Below are 22544 nucleotides of genomic sequence, written 5' to 3' on the forward strand. Positions count from 1 at the left end.
TGTGCATGTGTAAGATGACCCAATAAACAAAATGCTTGATTTCATGTCCTTTGTAGAGTTACTCTTTACTCCATTCTCTGAATTATGTTAGTTCATAGTCATAAATTCTGGTTATTGCAAAATGAGGTTATGGTAATATTTTGATGATCTTTTTCTATTATATTTGTCATTACCTCAATTTGGCTGACATTTATTGAATACATATTCAATAGCTGGTATTTTCTGTTTATTTATTTATTTAAATTTATTTTGAGAGAGAGAGAGAGTGTGAGAGAGAATGCAGGAGGGATGGAGAGAGAAGGTGAGCGTGGGAATCCCAAGGAGGCTCCGCACTGTCAGCAGTGCCCAATGTGGGGCTCAAACTCACAAACTATGAGATCATGACCGGAACCAAGACCCAGAGACGACCACTTAGCTGACTGAGCCACCCAGGTGCCCCTCATGTCTGTGATTTAAAAAAAAAATGTGCTTCCATTCTAGCTGGGTTTTGGAAAATTATAGAAGACCAGGCACATTACTGGATTCTCTAGATTTGGTAGAAAAGGATGATATTAACAGCTGCAGGAAGTGTGGAATCTGCTCAAAAGCAACATTTAGATTTTGAATTTAAGGCACTGGGTTCTAGTAAGGGAACCCTAATTAAAATGTGATAGAATCATGGAAATAATGTAGACCTTAATTCCATTTCTTTAAATGCAGTAACATTTGACAAGAAAATATTTTATTAATAACATTTCTTTCATTGTATCAGTTATATCTCCACCAATTCTTTGCTTTATGACAAAACTATAAGATAAAGTGAATTTAAGCTCTTTTTAAGCACTAATTGTTAATAATCCATTTTCCAGACTTTTCTATAGAAAATTTTCTTTTTACATTCCACTGATTTGATATTAGAATTAAATCATATTTGATTAAGAAAACGAAATTGGTAAAAAAAAAAAACAAAACAAAATTGGTATTTTTTTTTTCAGGGATTTTATAATTGATGGCTTATCTGTAGAGAGAAATCATGTTCTTGTTAGAATAAATTTGATTGGTGGGCCTATGGAACGAATTCTGCCACCAAGGGTACTACAGAAGGTGAGTGGGATAAAGAGGAATTTTGATTACTAGAAAAACTTTAGGATACAAATAAACACTTTGAAATGAAACCAATATTCATGACAAGGGGTGGTCGTTAGAGCTAGTTTGTGTTGTTTCATTAAAAGTTGTCATTTTCCTGTGTCTATGACATTATATTCAATGTCTTTTTCATGATACCTAATTTTTATTAGATGAATATGTGTTTGGTACTTAATTAGCAATATTGAGTACCTCTCCTTCCATCAGTATTCATAGACTTTGGCTTTCTCTTGAAGGTTTTGTTTGTTTGTTTAAGTACGTTTTTGTTTTGTCAATCTGGGAAAAAGAGAAATGATTGACAACACAAGATAGAGTTTTGTTTTTTGTGTTTGTTTCGGATTTCAGTATAGGAAATACAGGTTTCTTTTGGAGACTGTAATTTTCCTTTCATGGAAAAAAATATACTAAAGCCATCATTATCGGTCCTGGTTGCTAGAACAAGTTACCATATGTTTGTCTTTAGTGCTTGTGTAAATGTCATTTCTACTACATTTAATTTTAGTTAATATCCTTCAGAGAATAGAGTTGTAATTAGCAAACACTTTTTGATTAGTTAGGCTACAACTCTAGTATATATGAAACAAAAGCCAGTTTCAAAAAGCCTTAAGCTTCAGTATTTAATATTACTTCCTAAAGTTATCTGTCTTCTTGTTTAGGGTGATGATCCGTATCCTTGGCCAATGTTTTCATCATATCCTTTACCAAACTGCTACCTGTCAGAAGTTACAAAAAATGCTGATCTAAAACAAGGTACAATGTTTACAATCTAATATCACATTATTTTAGTGCTTTTGTGGTTATAATTTAAAAAAAGATAAAGTATTATTATAGGAGATTAATAACTGCTTTTCATTCAGCTTGTATATATGGATCCACTTATGCCTATTTCTTTGTAAATTTCTTACTAAATTATCAGTATGATACTGAATAATTCTTAATAGAATGTTTTTTTTATTAAAAAAAGAGAATTAAGGTTTTTGATAAATTCTAGATACATAGAACTTTATTTAGCACAGCAATATTTTTTGGTATCTGTGTGCCATACGTAAGTTCTGTGTCGTCAAGACTTGAAATATAAATATAATATAAATTATATAAATTTAATAAAAGTTCAAGTATTTACCTTAGAGGAATTCATGAATTTTTAGAGAATACATTCAAGTAATTAGATAATTGTGTGGTATATAGTGTGATGGGAACTAAATAGACAAATGTGTAGCCTACTAGGATAACATAAATGCCAAATACCCTTCCAAAGAAAATTAGTGTTTAAAGCAAGATGTGAAATAGGTGTTTTGGGGGTAAAACAAGAAGTAGTTTAAAGGATGTGTAAGATTTGGCAAGAGAGGCCGGAGGACAACTGGTAAGCCAAATTCAACCATAAGGTCAGTGTAGCTCAAGAGCTTATGGGGAGAGCAATGAAAATTCAGTTTTAGACTAGAGAATTCTAAGATGAGATATGAATATATATGATTAAACAATTAACTTGAGATGTTAAAGTTTATATCAGTGCTATCACCTTTAATATCATTAGAGTTGCATTGGAAAAAAATAGCATTATATATGATTAACATAAGTTAAGATTTTATGGAGTGATTGTTGAAAAAATGTTTCTGTGTGAGACTTCATTTGCCTTTTATTTTTCTCTGCATTTACTTGCTTTAAAACAATTAATAGAAGCCATCAATTGATATGCATTGTTTTATCTCTATCCAATGTTTGAGATATACATTATATATCTCACAATTGGGTAGAGACAAAAATTTGTGTGTGTGTGTGTGTGTGTGTGTGTGTGTGTGTGTGTGTGTGTTTTCTATCTACTGGGAAGTTAGGGAAAGAGAAAGAACACGAGGGAGCTTTTTAAAGTTTTTAGTATTTGTCTTTATAATGCACTTTCAAAATTCCGCCTTTGTTTTCCTCTTTTTTGTGCTACATCATCTACTGCTTTCAGAGATGTGTGAGTGATATAAGTTATTTTTCAAGAAGAAACTCTTGAGAGAGTACCATTTTTGAACACTTTTCCCACTTTTTGAGTCCCATCTTTCAGTGAACCCAAACCTTTCTCAGTCTGTTACTCTCATGCTTTCCTATTGTACTTTCAGTCTTTTCCATCACTTATTTACCCCCTCATTTCTGTAATCTACATGATCCATTCTTGGTGCCTCAACCCTTTTCCTGATTTTTTTCCTTGTTATGATAAAGCATTGTTATCTTTGCTAAGTTTCGCTTAGAAACAAATATTAATTTTTGGAGCAACAAATTCAGTCATTATCAGTTTATTATGTGACTGTTATGTTTGATAATTTGGTTCTTCAAAATAGTTTGATTTAAAAAATATGCCTATGGGGCACCTAGGTGGCTCAGTTGGTTGAGCATCCAACTCTTGGTTTCAGCTCAGGTCATGATCTCATGGTTCGTGGGTTCGAGCCTGGTGTTAGGCTCTGGGCTGACAGCACAGAGCTGCTTGGGATTCTGTCCCTCTCTCTCTCCTGCATGTGCGTGCTCTCCATCTCTCTCTCAAAATAAGTAAACTTAAAAAAAAAAAATAAAACCTAAATAAAATGTGCCTTATCTTTTTAAACAGAATGAGGCAGACAGAAAAAAAAAAAAAAAAAAAGATTAAATGGACACCTCCCTGAAAAGATATATCATCAATTCCTAGGAATTGGTGCTCAGAGGAATAAAATTTTACTCCCTGCTCTTCTTTTGTGAGTGATTTAGAAAAGGGAGTCATGACAGAATCTGTGTCTAGCCCAGAAGATAACTGCAGATGGTTATTAACCTTAAGTGGGCCCATCATACTTCCAGGCAGTCATACATTGTGTCCCCAGGTCTATACTCTCCTGGATGACCATTTTAAAATCTTCTCTCTCATCAAACCTTCCTCACCTCATCCTCATCCATCCTGTCAGATGATAATTTTGTTTTTAAGGTTACTGAGGAAATAGAAATAGAAAAAAGCTTCCATGTGCTCCTGATATACACCAACTCACTTAGCTGGATCTATATCAGTTTAGGTTTGCCATTACTATGAATAAACTGCCAGGTTGCTTATTACAAAGCATGTCTTCCCCATGTCTTGCACTACATTCCATCCTCTTCTCAAAGATACTGTTTCTAACAGGTCTCCCTTTTCCTTTATTGCTGTTGTTTTGGGTGTTGGGATGGCTCTCCAATGTAGATTTTTCATGAGCCAACAAGCATGCTGTTAATTCTGCCATATTTAAAATATCTTTTTTTGAATGCACTTTTCCATTTCTTTTTACTGCAAATTTCTTTGAAGCAGTTGTCTAATCTTGTTACTCCATTAACTCTTTTCATTCTCTCTTGAACCCACTTGAACTCACAAAGCTAACCAGGCTTTAACCCCTACCATTCCACCATGATTAAATCTACTGCATAGATCAGTCTGCATCCTACTAGACCTAGCATTATTACTCAACATATTCGCTCCCTCCCTTTCTTTTGAAACTCTTTCTTTACTTGGCTTCTAGAAAATACCTGATTGGATTTTCCTCCCATGTTTCTGGCAAATTCTTTTGTCTCTCTCTCTCTCTCTCTCTCTCTTTTTTTTTTTTTTTCATCTTTCACGTCTCTCTAACCTCTATATTTAGGAGTGCCCCAGGGCTCAGTTCTTACTTGCCTATTTTTCTAGCTATACTTACTCTTGGTAAGATCGCATCTCATGAATAAAATACTGTCCAGTATGCTGATGGCTATCAGATTTATATCTTTAACCCCTATCTCTGCCCTGTGAACTCTGCATTCATATATATATATATATATATATATATATATATATATATATATGTCTAGTAGGCATATAGTAACTGCCTACTAGACACCTCTGCTGGGAAGGTTAATAATCACATCAAACCTAACAAGTCTGAGATAAACTTCTGATACTCCCTCAAAGTCTATTCCTTTGGTTTTCTTACTCATTTCAGAAATGGCAACTTTGTGCTTCTAATTCCGTAGGCAGTAAACCTGAAGGCATTCTTTGACTTCTTTTTGTCTTCATACCCACATCTAATCTGTCAGCAAATGCTCTTGACTCTGGGTATCTGAAATCACTTTCACTCATGCACTACAACCCTCATTTCTCACCCGTCTTATTGCGGTAACCTGCTAAGTATTCAATGTGTTCTCAATACAGTGGCCAGAATACTGCTATTGAAATGTGGATTGCATTACATTACTCCTCTAATTGAAACCCTGTCAGTGCTCTGTTTTAGTGTTGTACCATTTTAAATCTCCTTACTTAATTCTGTATTTCCCTACCATAATGGACAACAGCTTCTATGGTCTTTCTGTTTATCCCTAAGACACAAGTGTTTGACTAAGACATTATTCATTATTAATGGCAATAACTAATACCTCCTCCTAGTAATAGTGATCCTGGTTTTTGTTAAGCAGGAGCAAATGATGTAGGCACCAGTGGATAGCCTAAGATATACATCACAGGGATATCTCTGTGAACTCAATGAGAAAAATGGAGCCAAATGCATTTCTGACAGGTATAAAGCTAAATTGAAAGTAATGTTTCTGGTCAAATACAGTTCAATAAATTAAACATTGTACAATTTTAAATATGTTTAAGCTTATAATACTTCAAGACAGCTATTTTGAAGGCAAGAGTTCTTACACTTCCCATTTTGCTTTTTTGATTTGAAAGTAATGATTTATTTATTCTGATAGGTGTTGTTTTAGTTGTCATTAACACTGCAAAATTTTGGGATAGCATTTCATTGTTGTGGGGGAAAAATCACTTCGGTTGTGTGCACATGGTGACATCCTCTCATTTGTCTCCCAGCTTCTAGATTTATCCTCCTTGCTACAGTTAGCATCTCCTCATCTGTTAAATTGCTTCTTGTTAGCTCATTGGCATTAGTGTTAGCTCTTAGATAATTTATCTTCATCTGTAAATAAGAATCTTTAGACATCATCTGGTTCAGTTATTTTTCATCGTGCATGTTTTTAGGGTCATAATACTAAAATGTAAAAGACCTTTAAAAGCTAGTGATTAATGTTATCTATGTGTATATATATATGTACATTACATATATATAAGCATGCACATGATATATGTACACATATGTGCATGTGTGTGTATATCACATATATGTAAACATATATAAATAATCTTACACAAAAGAATTCTCTTCCATGTAGTAGAAATAACTTGGAATATCATCACTCTGTCACCTGAGAGTTTAGACAAATAGGACGAAGTTTGTTAGTGTAGTTACTTACTATTACCTGTGCAGAAGAAAAAAAGAGAGGGTTGGAGTTAAGATGGCTGAGAAGTAGGGGGACTCTGGGCTTTCCTCATCCCTCTGCGAGGACTGACCAGTGGGAAAGAGCAGCCAAAACACAACAGCAGAGTGTACACAGCATACACCAGAAATACTTCCTGAAGTGCCAGGCCCTGGGCAGTGTATGACCCCTTTTTAATATAGCAGCACTCTCGGGTACAGGAAACACCCCAAGCTTTTAAAACATACAAACAACAGAAACTTAGCCAAAATGACTAGATAGAGGAACTCTCCCCAAAAGAAGGTTTAAGAAGGAATCAAAGCTAGGGACTTGGCTCAAAACAGATATAAGCAATATATCTGAACAAGAATTTAGAACAACATTCATAAGAGTAATAGCTGGGCTTGAAAAAAACATAGAAGACACGAGGGAAACCCTTGCTGCAGAGATCAAAGACCTAAAAACTAGTCAGGCTGAAATAAACAGTGCTATAACTGAGATGCAGTACTGACTGGATACAGTGACAATAAGGATTTAAAAAGCAGAGGAGAGAATAGGTGATGTAGAAGATAAAATTATGGAAAATAATGAAGCTGAAAAAAAGGGAGATATAATTATTAGATCAGGGGAAACTTGGAGAACTTAGTGATTCCATAAAACAAAACAATATTCATATCATAGGAGCCTCATAAGAAGAAGAGTAGGGAAAAAGGGGCAGAAGGTTTATTTGAACAATTTATAGCTGAGAACTTCCCTAATCTGGGGAAGGAAACAAGCTTTCAAGTCCAAGAGACACAGAGAATGCTCCTCAAACAACAAAAACAGCTCAACACCATGACATAGCAGAGTGAAACTTACAAAATACAAAGATAAAGAGAGAATCCTGAAAGAATCTAAGGACAAAAGGTCCTTAACCTAAGGATAGATACATAATGTTAGCAGAAGACCAGTCCACTGAAATTTGGTAGGCCAGAAGGGAGCGGCAGGAAACATTTAATATGTTGAATGGGAAAAATGTGTAGCCAAGAATTCTTTATCCAGCAAAGCTGTCATTCAGAATAGGAGAGATAAAGAGTTTCCCAGACAAACAAAAACTAAAGGAATTTGTGACCACTGAACTGGCCCTTACAAGAAATTTTAAGGGGGACACTCTGAGTGCAGGAAAAAAAAAAGAGCAAAGCAACTAAGACTACAGAGGAACAGAGAACACCACCAGAGACACCAGCTCTACAGGTAACACAATGGCACTAAATCCATATCTCAATAATCACTCTGAATATAAATGGACAAACTGCTCTAATCCAAAGACATAGGCTATCAGAATAGATAAAACGAGATCCATCTATATGCTATGCACAAAAGACTCATTTAGACCCAAAGACACCTGCATTGAAAGTGAGGGGATGGAGAACCATCAGTCATGCTAAAGGATGTCAAAAGATAACTGGAGTAGCCATACTTATATCACTAATTCGATTTTAAAATAAAGACTGTAACAAGAGATGAATGAAGAAGAGCATTATATAATAATTAAGGGGTCCATCCATCAAGATTTAACAATTGTATATATTTGTGCCCCCAACTTGATGGTATCCAAATATGTAAATCAGTCACAAACATAAAGAAACTCATATAATAGTAGGCGGCTTCAGCACCCCACTTACAGCAATGGACAGATCATCTAAGCAGAAAATCAACAAGGAAACAATAGGTTTGAATGACACACTGGATTGGTCGGACTTAACAGATATATTTAGAACACTTCATCCTGAAGTAGCAGAATACACATTCTTGAGTGTACATAGAACATTCTCCAGAATAGACCATATACTGGGTCACAAATCAGCCCTCAACAGGTACAAAAACATGGAGATCATACCTTTCATATTTTCAGATCATAACAGTATGAAACTTGAAATCAACCACATGAAAAAATTTGCAAAGTCCTCAAATACATGGAGATTAAAGAACATACTACTAAAGAATGAACAGGTCAACCAGGAAATTAAAGAAGAAGTTTAAAAAAATGGAAGCAAATGAAAACATGACAGTCCAAACCCTTTGGGATATAGCAAAGGCAGTCATAAGTGGAAAGTACATTGCAATTCAGGCCTATCTCAAGAAGGAAGAAAGGTCCCAAATACACAAGCTAACCTTACATCTAAAGGAGCTAGAAAAAGAGAAGCAAATGAAGCCCAAAGTCAGCAGAAGAAGGGAAATTCTAAAGATTAGAGCAGAAATAAACAATATACAAACAAAAAACAGAACATATCAATGAAGCTAAAAGCTGTTTTTTTGAAGGAATAAACAAAATTGGTAAACCCCTAGCCAGACTTATCAAAAAGAAAAGAGAGATGACCTAAATATATAAAATCATGAATGAAAGAGATTACAACCAATACCACAGAAATACAATTATTAGAGAATACTATGAAAAATTATATGCCAATAAAATGGACAAATTCCTAGACACTAACACTGTCAAAACTCAAACCGGAAGAAATACAAAATTTGAACAGGCCCATAACTAGCAAAGGAATTGATTCAGTTATCAAAAATCTCCCAACACAGAAGAGTCCTGGGCCAGATGGCTCTCCAGGGGAAATCTACCAGATATTTAATAGAAGATATATAATACCTATTCTTCTCAAGCTGTTCCAAAAAATAGAAATGGAAGGAAAGCTTCCAGGCTCATTCTGTGAAGCCAGCATTACCTTGATACCAAAGTCAGAGAAAAACCCCACCAGAAAGGAGAATTTATAGTCCAATATCCCTGATGAACTTGGATGAAAAAATTCTCAACAAGATACTAACAAATCAAATCCAACAGTACATTAAAACAGTTATTCACCATGATCAAGTGGGATTTACTCCTGGCTGCAGGGCTGGTTCAATATTTGCAAATCAATCAACGTGATACACAACATTAATAAAAAAGGATAAAAGAACCATATGACCCTCTTAATAGATGCAGAAAAAGCATTTGACAAAATAGAGCATCATTTCTTGATAAAAACCCTCATGAAGGTAGGGAGAGAAGGAACATACCTCAACATCATAAAGGCCATATACAAGAGACCCACAGCTGATATCCTCCTCAATGGGAGCTTTCCCCTAGGGTCAGGAATGCGACAGAGATGTCCACTCTCACTCTGTTGTTTAATATAGTACTGGAAGTCCTAGTCAATTGGCAAGAAAGAAGACTTTCAGTCTTTCCAGTTGACAGGATACTCTGCATGGCAAACCCAAAAGACTCTACCAAAAAACTGCTAGAACTGATACATGAATTGGCAAAGTTGCAGGATATAAAATCAACGTACAGAAATCAGTTGCATTTCTGTACACCAAAGATGAAGCAGCAGAAAGTGAAATCAAGGAATTGATCCCATTTATAATTGTACCCCAAACTCTAAGATATCTAGGAATAAACCTAATCAAAGAGGTAAAAGATTTGTATAGGAAACTATAGAAAGCGTATGAAAAAAACTGAAGAAAATATAAAGAAATGGAGAAACAGCCCATGCTCACGGATTGGAAGAACAAATATTGTTAAAATATCTATACATCCAAAGCAGTCTATACATTCAGTGCAATTCCTATCAAAATAACACCAGCATTCTTCCCAGAGCTAAGACAAACAATTCTAAAATTTGTATGGAACTACAAAAGACCCCAAATAGCCAAAGTAATGTTGAAAAAGAAAACCAAAGTTGGAGGGATCGCAGTTCTTAACTGGAAGCTGTATTACAAAGCCGCAATCATTAAGAAAAAAAAACAAAACAAAAAACAAAGCTGCAATCAAGACAGTGCACAGAAACAGACATGTAAGTCAATGGAACAGAAGAGCACTCAGAAATGGACCCACAAATGTATAGCCAACTAATCTTTGACAAAGTAGGAAAGAGTATCCAATGAAAAAAAGACAGTCTCTTCAGCAAATGGTGCTGGGAAAACTGGACAGCGACATAGAGAAGAATGAAACAGGACCACTTTCTTATACCATACACAAAAATAAATTCAAAGTGGATTGAAAGACCTAAATTGAGTCAGGAAACTACCAGAATCCTGCAGAAGAATACAGGCAGCAACCTCTTTGACCTAGGTTGCAGCAACTTCTTACTAGACATGTCTCTGGAGGCAAGGGAAACAAAAGCAAAACGAACTATTGGGACCTCATCAAGATAAAAAGCTTCTGCACAACAGAGGAAACAACAAAACTAAAAGGCAATCCATGGAATGGGAAAAGATAAAATGATATATCGGATAAAGGATTAGTAATTCAAAACCTATAAAGACTTTATCAAACTCAACACCTGAAAAACAAATAATCCAATGAAGAAATTGGCAGAAGACATGAATAGACATGTTTCCTAAGAAAACATCCAGATGGCTAACAGACACATGAAAAGATGCTCAACATCACTTATCATCAGAGAAATACACATCAGAAACACAATGAGATACCACCTCACACCTGGCCGAATAAAATGAACAACCCAGGAAACAATAGATGTTATCAAGGATGTGAAGAAAGGGGAATACTTTAGCACTATTTGTGGGAATGCAAACTGGTGCAACCATTCTGGAGAACAGTGTGGAGGTTCCTCAAAAAAATTAATACTAGAACTATCCTATCACCCAACAATTGTAGGTATTTAGCGAAAGGATACAAAAATGTGATTCAAAAGGGCACATGCATCCCAATGTTTATCATAACACTATCAACAATAGCTGAAATATGGAAAGAACCCAAATGTCCATCGACTGATGAATGGATAAAGATGTGGTGTATATATGTGTGTGTGTGTGTATACACACACACACACACACAGTGGAATATTACTTGGTGATCAAGAAGAATGAAATCTTGCCATTTCAACAACATGGGTATATATATATATATATATATATATATATATATATGGATATGTATATATACACACACACACAATGGAATATTACTTGGTGATCAAGAAGAATGAAATCTTGCCATTCACAACAATGTGGATGGAACTAGAGTGTATTATGCTAAGCGAAATAAGTCAGAGAAAGACAAACATATGAAAGACAAACATATGATTTCATTCATATGTGAAATTTGGGAAACAACAGATGAACATAGGGAAAGGGAAGGAAAAATAAGAAAACAGAGAGGGAGGCAAACCTTAAGAGACTCTTAAATACAGAGAAAAAATACTGAGTGTTTCTGGAGGGGAGGTAGGTGGGGATGGGCTAAATGTGTGATGGGTGTTAAGGAGAGCACTTGTTGTGGTGAGTACTGGGTGTTAAGTAAGTGATGAATCACTGGGTTCTACTCCTGAAACCGGTACTACACTCTATGTTAACCAACTTGAATTCAAATTAAAAAATAATAGATGAAAAAAAAAAAGTGGGGGGAGTGGGAGAAAGGAGAGTTGTATTATGGATAAAAGCCAGTACTGGTTAGTGTCTCAAGAGACTGGAGATTGACTCATAATGTTCTTTCCATGTGGAACAGATCATAAGATAAAACAGATTGTTTTTTAAGCTAAACTTAGACCTCCTACAAGTTATTTTTATACCCCTAGGTGGCTAGTCTTCTCTACTACCTTCCATTTTGGTGTGTTCAGGATGGGACTTCTTTCTCTAAAGAGAAGTGAAATTCAGTACGTTCATACTGAGAAATAGAAATGGCTTGAGGGATTGGATAAAATACTCTCGTTATCAGAAGCATTAGACATCTGAATGTGAGGACTTTGCTGTTCTTCCCTTTCTAGCATCCTATATTCATTTTTAAATTACTTTTATAATGTTTATTCAGGCTGAATTGTAAAGTAATCAGCAATCTAGGTTCTATCTGTATTCTGTATACCTACTGTGGAATGCCTGTCTTTATCAGGAAACCATTTGTATATATATTCACTCAGCTGGGGTTGGTGTCTTCAAAGTAGAGAGTAAGTTTTTTTGTGTGTCATTGCTTATATGTTTCTAGTACTCCTGACAGGGCCAACACAGTGGTAGAAGCCAGCACTGATTTACAGGGCCACTGACATCAGGGCCATGTGGCATTGATTGCTTCTCTTTGACCTTAGAAATTTGGTTGGCTACTCATTGAAAACCTCAAATATTAGTAACTCCTAATTTAAGTGAACTTCTGAGTGGTCCTAGGAAGTCCTCCGTAGTCATTCTTACCCATATAATCCCTCCAAAGGCCCTTCCTTAAAACAAAACAACCCAAAATACGCAGTTAACTTCCTTTGAGCTTTCTAAGTACACAGAGTATCAACTAATGTGAGCCAGCTGTATAAACAAATGTGTCACTTTCCCATTGTTTTCCTTTCCATTGCTCTTTCAGTCATCTCATGGCCTTTCTCTCTATAGTAATTATCCTACATACTCTACATAAGCATGTGGGTCTTGTTTTGTTTTGTTTTGTTAAAAACAGCTTTCAGAATGTAATTAACATGCTATACAATTCATCCATTGAAAATGTGTAGTTCAGTAGTTTTTAGTATATTAGTAGATATGTACAACCATCACCACAAACAACTTTAGAACGTTTTTACCACCTGAAGAAGAAACCCAGTACCCGTCTTCCCCCACTTCCCTCTCTCAGCCCTAAGCAACCACTAATGTCCTTTATTGTCTCTAGAGATTTCTTAATTTGTGCTTTTCATATGAATGGAATAGTGTGGTATGCAGTATTTTGTGACTGACTTCTTCCCTTAGCATAATGTCTCCAAGGTTCATCTAGAAGGTTCTTTCATGTTGTAGTATGGATAAGTACTCTGTTCCTTTTTATGATTAATACTCCATTATGTGGATATACCACAATTTGTTTATATATTTATCTGGTGATAGACACTTGGGTTGTTTCTACCTTTTAAAAATCTGTTTAAATTTTTTTAATTTTTACTTTTTTTTTTTTTTAGAGAGCATGTGCAAGCAGTGGGGAGGGGCAAGAGGGAGAGTGAGAGAGAGAGAGAGAGAATGAATCCCAAGCAGGCTCCCCACTCAGCATGGAGTCCAACTCAGGGCTCAATTCCATGACCCTGGGTTCATAACCTGAACTGAAATCAAGTGATGCTCAACCTACTGAACCACCCAGGCTTCCTGTTTCCACCTTTTGGCTATTATAAATAATGCTGCTGTAAACATTCACATACAAGTTTCTGCATGAACATATATATTTTTTCTCTAGAATATATACCTAGAAATTGAATTGCTGAGTTTTATGGTAATTCTGTGTTTAATAGTTTGAGGAACCTTCACTGTTTTCTAAAGCAGCTTTGCCATTTTACCTTTTCATCAACAGTGTTATGAGAGTTCTCATTTCTCTACATCATCATCATCATATGTTGTGATCTGGCCATCCAGTAGGATGTGAAGTGCTATTTCATTGTGGTTTTGATTTGCATTCCCCTGAAGACTGATATTCCTGGGAGAAATGACTATTCACATCCTTTGCCAATTTTTTAATTATTTATCTTTTTATTACTGAGTTGTAAAGGTTCTTTATATATTCTAGATATAAATTCCTTATCAGATAAGTGGTTTGGGAACTTCTTTCACATCTTAGACTACGTCAAGTTTATGCCTCTAGCCTTTGCTGTTGATGTTCCCTTTTCCTGGAGTACTGACTCCTCCTCTGACACAGTTCCTTCTAAACCTTTTATGCTTAGTCTGGATGTTACTTCTTCAGAGAAGTTATCTCCACCTTATCTAAAATATACTTCTTCCCTTACATCTCTCTGCCTCCCAGTGGATTTCTCTTACCACACTATACCTTACTTTGAGCTATGTATTTTGTTCACTGCTCCCTACAGTGTAATTTCTATGAGACAAAAATTCTGTCTGCCTTAAGGTGGGAGACAATAATAAACGTATATTTAATGAATGGATGAATTAACATTGAATTTTTTCTCCTTTTATTTTTTCCATCATCAGACTCTATCTTCCAAATCTTTGTCAGTGGACATTGGGAATTCCTTTCAGGCTAATCTGAAGTAAATTTAGAAATTTTTCTCATACCTAGAATAATCTCTGATGGGACTCATTTTTTAGAGCATCAACAGCTTTGCAGTTAGAAAGTACTTTGAGCTAGACTTCTGTATATATCATTCATGAGGTAGACACCTTTATTATAGTTGTTTTATCATTTACAAAGTGGTAGTTTATGGTTTTATAGCACATAAAAGCTATATATATTGTTGGCATTCATTTCATTTTTTTCCAAAATTGAAAAAAATAACCAAAAAAAATACACAGCCTTTATTCTGTGATTACTTCAAATTTAATCTCTTTGTAGCTTCAATAGCTTAACTTTACTGCTTCCTCTGCTGCATTTTTACTTATCTGATAGGAAATTGATTTTCTGCCTGGCACAACATTCTCTTTCAGATACTATATAAAAGAGTAAGTTCCATGGTGATAATCATTCCCTTTAATGGAATACATCACATAATGTTAAAATCTTTATGGTCTGATTGCTCAGATATTTTTAGATGGCATTATTCATATATAAGAAAACCGATCATTTTATATAATATGTGAGATGTAATCTCTTTCTAATATCCTCCCCCACTCCAGCATGAAGTAGTTTTTCCTTCTTCAATTAATGAGGAAAGGAGGATATCATACAAAATTGAAGTGAATTCCTGTTAGAACTTGCTTTTCAGTTTGTAAATTTTCAGCTCTGAATGAATTCAGTATAAAATATATGTTGATCATTAGGTTCTATGTATTCATCAAATGTCTGTGAGGACTATATTCTGTTCTTAAGTGAGAAACATGAATCTAAGCCACTGTATTAAATGTATATTATTTGCATAGGTTTGGTACTTTATAAAAGCATAAATGAAAATGCAAACCATTGGCAGTGTATTACTAATATGTTGGGGAATTGAAAGGCTTTTTGATGGGTATTATATATAAATTTATCTTGAACATTTTATAATTGCAGACTACTGCTTATAAAATAATTATTGTAGTGTATTTTCTTCAATATAAAGAAACAAATGTTAATAAAGCTTCTGAATTAGAGGTGTTAACTGAAGAACAAGGGTACCATATTCTCTGTCTCTGGAGCTAGACATTGTGCAGTAAATGAGTAATAAAGTTCGTAGGTTTTGTAGTTTCATTCTTATGATGCCAGCATATTTTATCCTAGCTCTCAAGACATGCTCGTATTTTAGATCATTCACATTAAAAGACATTGAAATTTACAAATTTACAAATACTGTAATTTGGTCGTTGGAACAATGTTCTTATTTTAACAAGATGGTTCTCATTAATCTTTATTGATTTTGTTTAATAAATTTTCATGTCCTTATTGAGTTTAATTCTTTATCCACTGATGCTTCTTTTTGCTGACACTTTGATTATTTCTGTCTTTTCAGACATTAAGTCCATGCCTGTGTCCCTGATTAATTATTTTCATGTCTTTTTAAATTTACAAATGGGATAACAATCCATTATACAATCCTAATAGTATAGATCAAAACTGGAATACTACCTACATCGTATGTAGAAAAACACTTTTTTTATGCAGTTTTTTTTTTCATGTTTATTTTTGGGAGAGAGGGAGAGACAGAGTTTGAGTGGGGTAGGAGCGGAGAGAAGGGGAGACACAGAATCTGAGGCAGCTCCAGGGTCTGAGCGGTCAGCACAGAGCCTGACTGCAAGGCTTGAAATCATGAACCACAAGATCATGGCCTGAACTGAGGTTGGATGCTCAACTGACTGAGCCACCCAGGCACCCCAGAAATAAGCTTTTTAAGAGAAAAAAAAAAGAATGAGATGAAATATAATGGCAACTATATTTTAATAAAAGAATGAAAATTACCTAATTAACAAGTTGAGTAGACCAGATTGCCTTCATTGCTAGTCTGATAAATTCAGTAAGATTTAGGATTACCATTCCTCCTCCAGTCAACTAAAAACAACCCCATAGGAAAAACTGTGAAAGTACTTTGAAAATATTATGATGCTACATGAAATATAATGCAGCATAATGATGGATATTGTTATGATATTAAATGCTTTTTGTATTATGTCTTGCACATACAGTCTATATTTTTTGTGATGAATTATCAACTACTAATTTAGGCCTATGTCAGATCAGACATTTTCTTAGTCTTTTTTCTTACTCTTTCTAACCTGTAATTAAGATATATTTTCTGCAGATAAAGGTAAATAGTTTATTTGACATTCTGCTGAGGAGACTGGGAGTATGAGATTATGGTTTCCTTTCAATGCAGCAAATCTTGAGCTGCAGCTGTTGAGACACTTAGTTTAAAAATCAGAATAAATACTTTCTTTTGAATAATAAAACTTCTTTTCATGTACCTGTTACTTCGTGGTTGAAACAAACATCTGTGGCAACCAGGGGAGACAGATCACCTGCTAGTTTAGGTACAGGTGATAAGGGAAAACTAAGTCCCCATTTTTTAAAAACATGACCCATTTCTTTTATGGTAAATAATTATCACATATTTAAAAAAAAGAAAAGTGGTATGATAATTCCACAATGAGGAATAATCTATATAAAATATAGATGTCATGTGTTAAAAGCCCATTTAGTTCAAATAGAATAAAAATGTGTATAATGAATTTAGATACTCCCAAATTTAGAGATATACAGAAAACTAATACAGAGAATTTAAGCATCTTTGTTCTCCAAGATGGCTCCAAAGTTTTCCCTTGTTTATTATAATAAGAGTAAACTGAAAGGACTATGTTAAACTACATGGAAGAAGATAAAGAGGTGTGGAAAGCAAATATTACACAAATAAGGTTTAGGATAATACAAAGGTGACTATCTGAATTAAGCCTAGGAATCTATTGGTAGTTAGTTTATGAAATCCTCCATTTATTTTGTTTCTTTTGTACAATCTGTTAAAATAATCTGTATAAAGTGGGCATTCACAATTACATCTAGGAAAGAATTACTAAAAGTTTCTGTGTAAATAGCAGGTTTTCTCTGTATTTATACTGAAATTATATTTTTCTTCCCTTTGAAACTGAGGTTCTTTTTATGTTGTCCATAATAGTCTTATAATCAATATAATATTTCTATATAATAATCTTTTGAGGAAAATGATATAATATCTTCGAGAATGAAAAGATTATGCTCACCATAACAAAGAATTTCAGAGTTCAGATATGGAATATTGTCAGCTGTGATTGGTGAACATTAAACTTGATTTTTTTTCTCTTTTCCTCGATGGTAGTAAGGAATTAGTTTAAAATAGATTTTTTAACTTTCTCTTCCAATTTTTCATTGTCTGTAAATCATAGTCTGAAGGAGCAAAGAGAAGAAGAGCATAAACTCATTAGACACACCAAACCTTTCTCTGGAAATCAAAACAGTAGTTTATTATGGGAACTTCATAGCTAGATGTGTAATTAATGTACTGGAACTAAATTATGGTATTTTAATTTCTCTAAAAATAATATTGTTGGGTTAGAAATATATAAAAACATTTTATATAAAAATGTGCGTTAAGGGAATTTTATATTTAGTGTATAGAATATAAACCTGGATTCCTCATGGGGAAGTAGGATATTTTTTTTCTCATTTAACCCTAAGAAGTAAATATTCATTTCATTGTAGGAGACTGGATTGTACCCAGAAAGGAGCCAGAATCTCATAAGAAGATGTAATGAGGATTTTAAAAATCTATATACTTGAAAACACTTTAATATTGTGATTAGGGTTCTTGCAAGTGAATCATTTTATACATGCCCATACATTTACTTTTTTTTTAATGTTTATTTTTGAGAGACACAGACAGACAGACAGACACTGGGTGTGAGTGGGAGAGGGGCAGAGACACACACACACACACACAGACTCCAAAGCAGGCTCTGAGCTGTCAGCATAGAGCCCAATGCGGGGCTTGCACTCAGAAACTGCCCAATTATGGCCTGAGCTGAAGTCAGGCACTTAACTAACTGAGCCACCTAGGCACCTATATACATTCTCATATACTTAATTAAGGTTTATTAAGTTTTTTTTTTTTTTTTTCTGGTCAAGGTATTTTATTTTTCATAAAAATATAATTGTACAGTGCTCTTCAGAGAAAGAAAAATTCCCTCACTGCCCCCAAAGATCATGTAATTTTGTAATAATCTTCCTCTTTTTAAAAACTATGTAATTGATAATATGCACATGCTTTCTTATGAAATATTGAGTTCTAATACAGACTTTATATCAAATTAGGAACTATAATTACTCATATTTTAGTGAAACTAATATGCTTAGAAGATTTTACTCACTGACACTTTCAATTATATCAACATTTACATACATGTATGTAAATATACTCAATTTTTTTATATACAACAAATGCATCTGTTTTTTTCTTTTGAGAGAGAGCTTGTGTGTGTGCGTGTGTGTGTGTGTGTGTGCGCGCGCGCGTGCATACACGGGGGAGGGGCAGACGGAGAGGAAAAGAGAGACTCTCAAGCAGGCCCCGTGCTCAGCACAGAGCCCAACACGGGGCTCTGTCCACAGCTCTGGGATGATGATCTGAGCTGAAATCTAGAGTTGGCTGCTCAACTGACTGAACCAACGAGGCACCCCAGAATGCATCCATTTTAAGAATAGTTTGAATTTTGGGGCGCCTGGGTGGCGCAGTCGGTTAAGCGTCCGACTTCAGCCAGGTCACGATCTCGCGGTCCGTGAGTTCGAGCCCCGCGTCAGGCTCTGGGCTGATGGCTCAGAGCCTGGAGCCTGTTTCTGATTCTGTGTCTCCCTCTCTCTCTGCCCCTCCCCCGTTCATGCTCTGTCTCTCTCTGTCCCAAAAAAAAATTAAAAAAAAATAAAAAAAAAACGTTGAAAAAAAAAGAATAGTTTGAATTTTGACATACTTTTGCACACATAATCACCACCATAATCAAATATGTAACATTTACATGACCCTGCAAAAGTTCCCTTTGTCCCTTGCAGTCATCTTCTCTCTACTCCCAGTCTCAGGCAACTACTGATTTTCCCCCCACTACTGTAGATTAGGATTTCTCATCCTTCGGCACTCTTAATATTTGGGGGTGGGTAACTGCTTGTTACCAGAGGGTGCGGTCCTATGCATTGTAGGATTTTTAGCCGCATCCCTGGTCTACCCACTAGATGCCAGTAGAACTGTCTCTGTATTCCCCACTGTACAATCAGTGACAATCAGAAATGTCTCTAAAGACTGCTGAAATACCTCCCTGAGAACAAAACATAGTCCATTTGAGAAGAGCTACCAAGGATTAGCTTTCCTATAACTAGTGGTTCATACAAATAGGATTATATAGAATACTTTTGCGCCTAATTTTTTTCAGCATAGTAGTTTTGAGATTCATCCAGTTTGTTACATGTGCCATATGCTGTCTGTTTTTACTAAGTGGAATTCCAGTACTGATAAACTATAATTGGTTTAAATTGTAGCAAAGCTTTTGATTTTGTTCATATTTTCTTTAAATACTTAAAAATAGCTACTTTAAAATCTTTGCTAATCATATCACTTTAGTTCTTTCATCTATTAGTTGATTTAGCTACTGGTTTGAGCCACATTTTTCCTTTTTCTCATGTTAGTGATTTTTTTTTTTTATTGGATATGAGACGTTATTGATATCACACTGTTGAATGCGGGATTTTGGTTTTCTTTAAACATTTTTTGGAGTGCTGTCAAGTTACAGATCAGTTTGATCTTTTCAAGGCTTTGATTTTTTGATTAGGGTGAGTGTAGAATTGCCTTTATTGCTAACTTAATACTATTACTAACTACCTGGTAGTTAAGGACTCTTCACACTGGAACTTGGACATCTGGTAGCGACCATGTATGCTCTGGGAATTGTTCATTTTACAAGTTTCCAACTGTTTTTTGCCCAACTTTGTGGGGTTTCACTCTTCATTTGCAGAGCTGAGGATTTTGCAATCAGCTTGACAAAGATTTACACAGATCTCTCTAGTTTTTGGCTCTGCTCTTTTCAGTACTATAATCTATAAATTTTAGTCTCCTCAGTCTGTCTCTGCAATTTGACTTCTGTCTCTTCAACTTTGGAAGACCTCCATGGCATCCCCCTTGCTGCATAGTGATCTTGGAATTGCCTTCAAGAAGAAAGCCCAGGTGTAAAGCTGACCACATTTTGTTTGTTTGTTTAAATTTAAAAAAATGTATAAAGCTCATCACATTAGTTTCCCTTTTCTCCAGCAAAACAGTCCTCTACAGCCTATTGGCCAATGTTTGAAAACAGTTGTTTATTATATTTTATTTTTCATGTTGTTTACAGCAGGACAGCAGGTCTATTCCCAGTACCTATATCATGACCAAAGACAAAACTCTGGGTTTAATTCTTTTGTGTTATTATAAACATAGAAATTTTTGGACAACACCAGATTCATATTTCCTCTACTCACATAATCACTAATTTAGAGTTATTGTATTCCTTATACTACCGTTGCTATGATTTATTTCCTCTTGCCTCATTCTCCATGTCCAAGAGCCTTTGCTTATGTAACACCTTTGGCCTCTCTCTGGACTTCCCACTTTACTCTGCACAAAAATAAGAAGAGTGGTAGGCGAACTTGGGAGAGTGTTGGAAAATCTTGAATTATCCTTCTTGTGTAGGCTGTACGTTCAAGTTAGCCTGTCTTTAGGTTGTATTGACACCTTGTAATTAGGGGAGGCCTTTGGTTGTCAATCATTGTCTGTGACTGAATAGGTTAGTTCATTGTGAGGGAGACATTTGGAAGTCCTTGTGGCAGCACACCCAGGTATTGGTGCCTATGTTAGCAGTTTTGGTCCTAACAGATTTCTTTTTTTTTTTTTTAATTTTTTTAATGTTTCTTTATTTTTAATATGAAATTTATTGTCAAATTGGTTTCCATACAACACCCAGTGCTCATCCCAACAGGTGCCCTCTTCAATAACCATTACCCACCCTCCCCTCTGACAGCCCAAATTCCAATTTCCAGGTAAACTGGACCCTTTAGCCCTTCCGCTGACTGGTAGATCCATATGCATACCACATCTGCTACTTCAGCACTGTTTACAGTTATGGTGCCTTGTGCTTTTTTTCTTAGAATGAGATGATGAAAAGTGAAACAGAATAGCAAATGTGAAGGAAGGGACAGAGGGAGGGAAGAGGGAAAGAATTATATAGGATTGTTAAATAGCAGGTAATTTATGAAAGAGCTATGTGGGCATCTTCTACTTGAAGGAGATAGTAGTTAGAAGACAGATTACACAAGGATGGAAAAGACCTAGAAGAGGAAAGAGAGATGAAAAACTGCATTTGTCTTTGCAGTCATGTGCCACTAGTGATTCCTATTAGACTCTAGGTAGTTTGTTCTTGGGAAATAAGTTATGTAGATATTCTAAATGGAAACTACAAAAACTTATTTTAATGCTGTGTTGCATTAAGTATTTTACCTAAGTCATGTTAAGATACATTTAACATTATAACGTTGTTATTAGTAACATAATTTTCAACAAAATTATCAGCTTTGGTATTTCTTGAGTTTAGGTTAAAGGTTTTGAGAGTTTTTATTTGAAAGAATCATTTTTACTTTGATTTAATCACTTTAATTTTTCTCTAGTTATTGTTTCTGATTGAGGTTATGTATGAAATGTTACAGCATTATTTTGGTCTTAATATTCAAAGAGAATATTTATACTAAGTATCTGAATTACACATTCTTTGAACAAACAATTCTTTCTAGCTCATGTGTATATTTGTGTGAGTATGCATATCTTTGGTATGTTTACTTGTATACTCATATGTTTGTATAAAAGAATATGTAGCTTTGATATGCAAAGGCTTTTTTTGTGACCTACATGTCAAATAAGGACATATTTACATAAATTATGATTTATATATTTAATTATATTATTTTAGATTTCATAACCATGGGAGCTGTGTGATATATATATATCTGCTTTTTTAGGACTAAATAAAACCAATTTAGATCATAGGAATGATTTGTCTTAATTGCAGTATTATACACACACACACACACACACACACACATATATATACAGGCATACAAACATATGGTTTATGTCATGTGGTATTCATGAAGGCAAGTGACTTTGTCTTGATTGTTGTAGCCAAGATACATACATATCTTGTATGTAGGAGCTCCATACATATTTATTGAATATATTTTTACAAATATTGAATGAAAAAAATAGAAC

The 22544-nt window shown here is 34.8% G+C and overlaps 1 protein-coding gene across 1 annotated transcript in view; it reads left to right on the forward strand.

The window, feature by feature from the left end:
- Positions 1 to 22544, forward strand: part of TBC1D32 (TBC1 domain family member 32) — a 201564-nt gene that overhangs the window by 126695 nt on the left and 52325 nt on the right. Inside the window, exons 25-26 of the mRNA XM_047102681.1 lie at positions 975 to 1083; positions 1782 to 1875. Of these exons, the coding sequence (XP_046958637.1) occupies positions 975 to 1083; positions 1782 to 1875 (203 nt within the window). The remainder of the gene's footprint in view (positions 1 to 974; positions 1084 to 1781; positions 1876 to 22544) is intronic.

The sequence above is a fragment of the Lynx rufus genome, unplaced genomic scaffold (genome assembly GCF_022079265.1).
Source record: "Lynx rufus isolate CCGP_SWC_20201006 ecotype Redwood Valley unplaced genomic scaffold, mLynRuf1.p SCAF_6, whole genome shotgun sequence".
In the NCBI taxonomy this organism is placed as follows: Eukaryota; Metazoa; Chordata; class Mammalia; order Carnivora; family Felidae; genus Lynx; species Lynx rufus.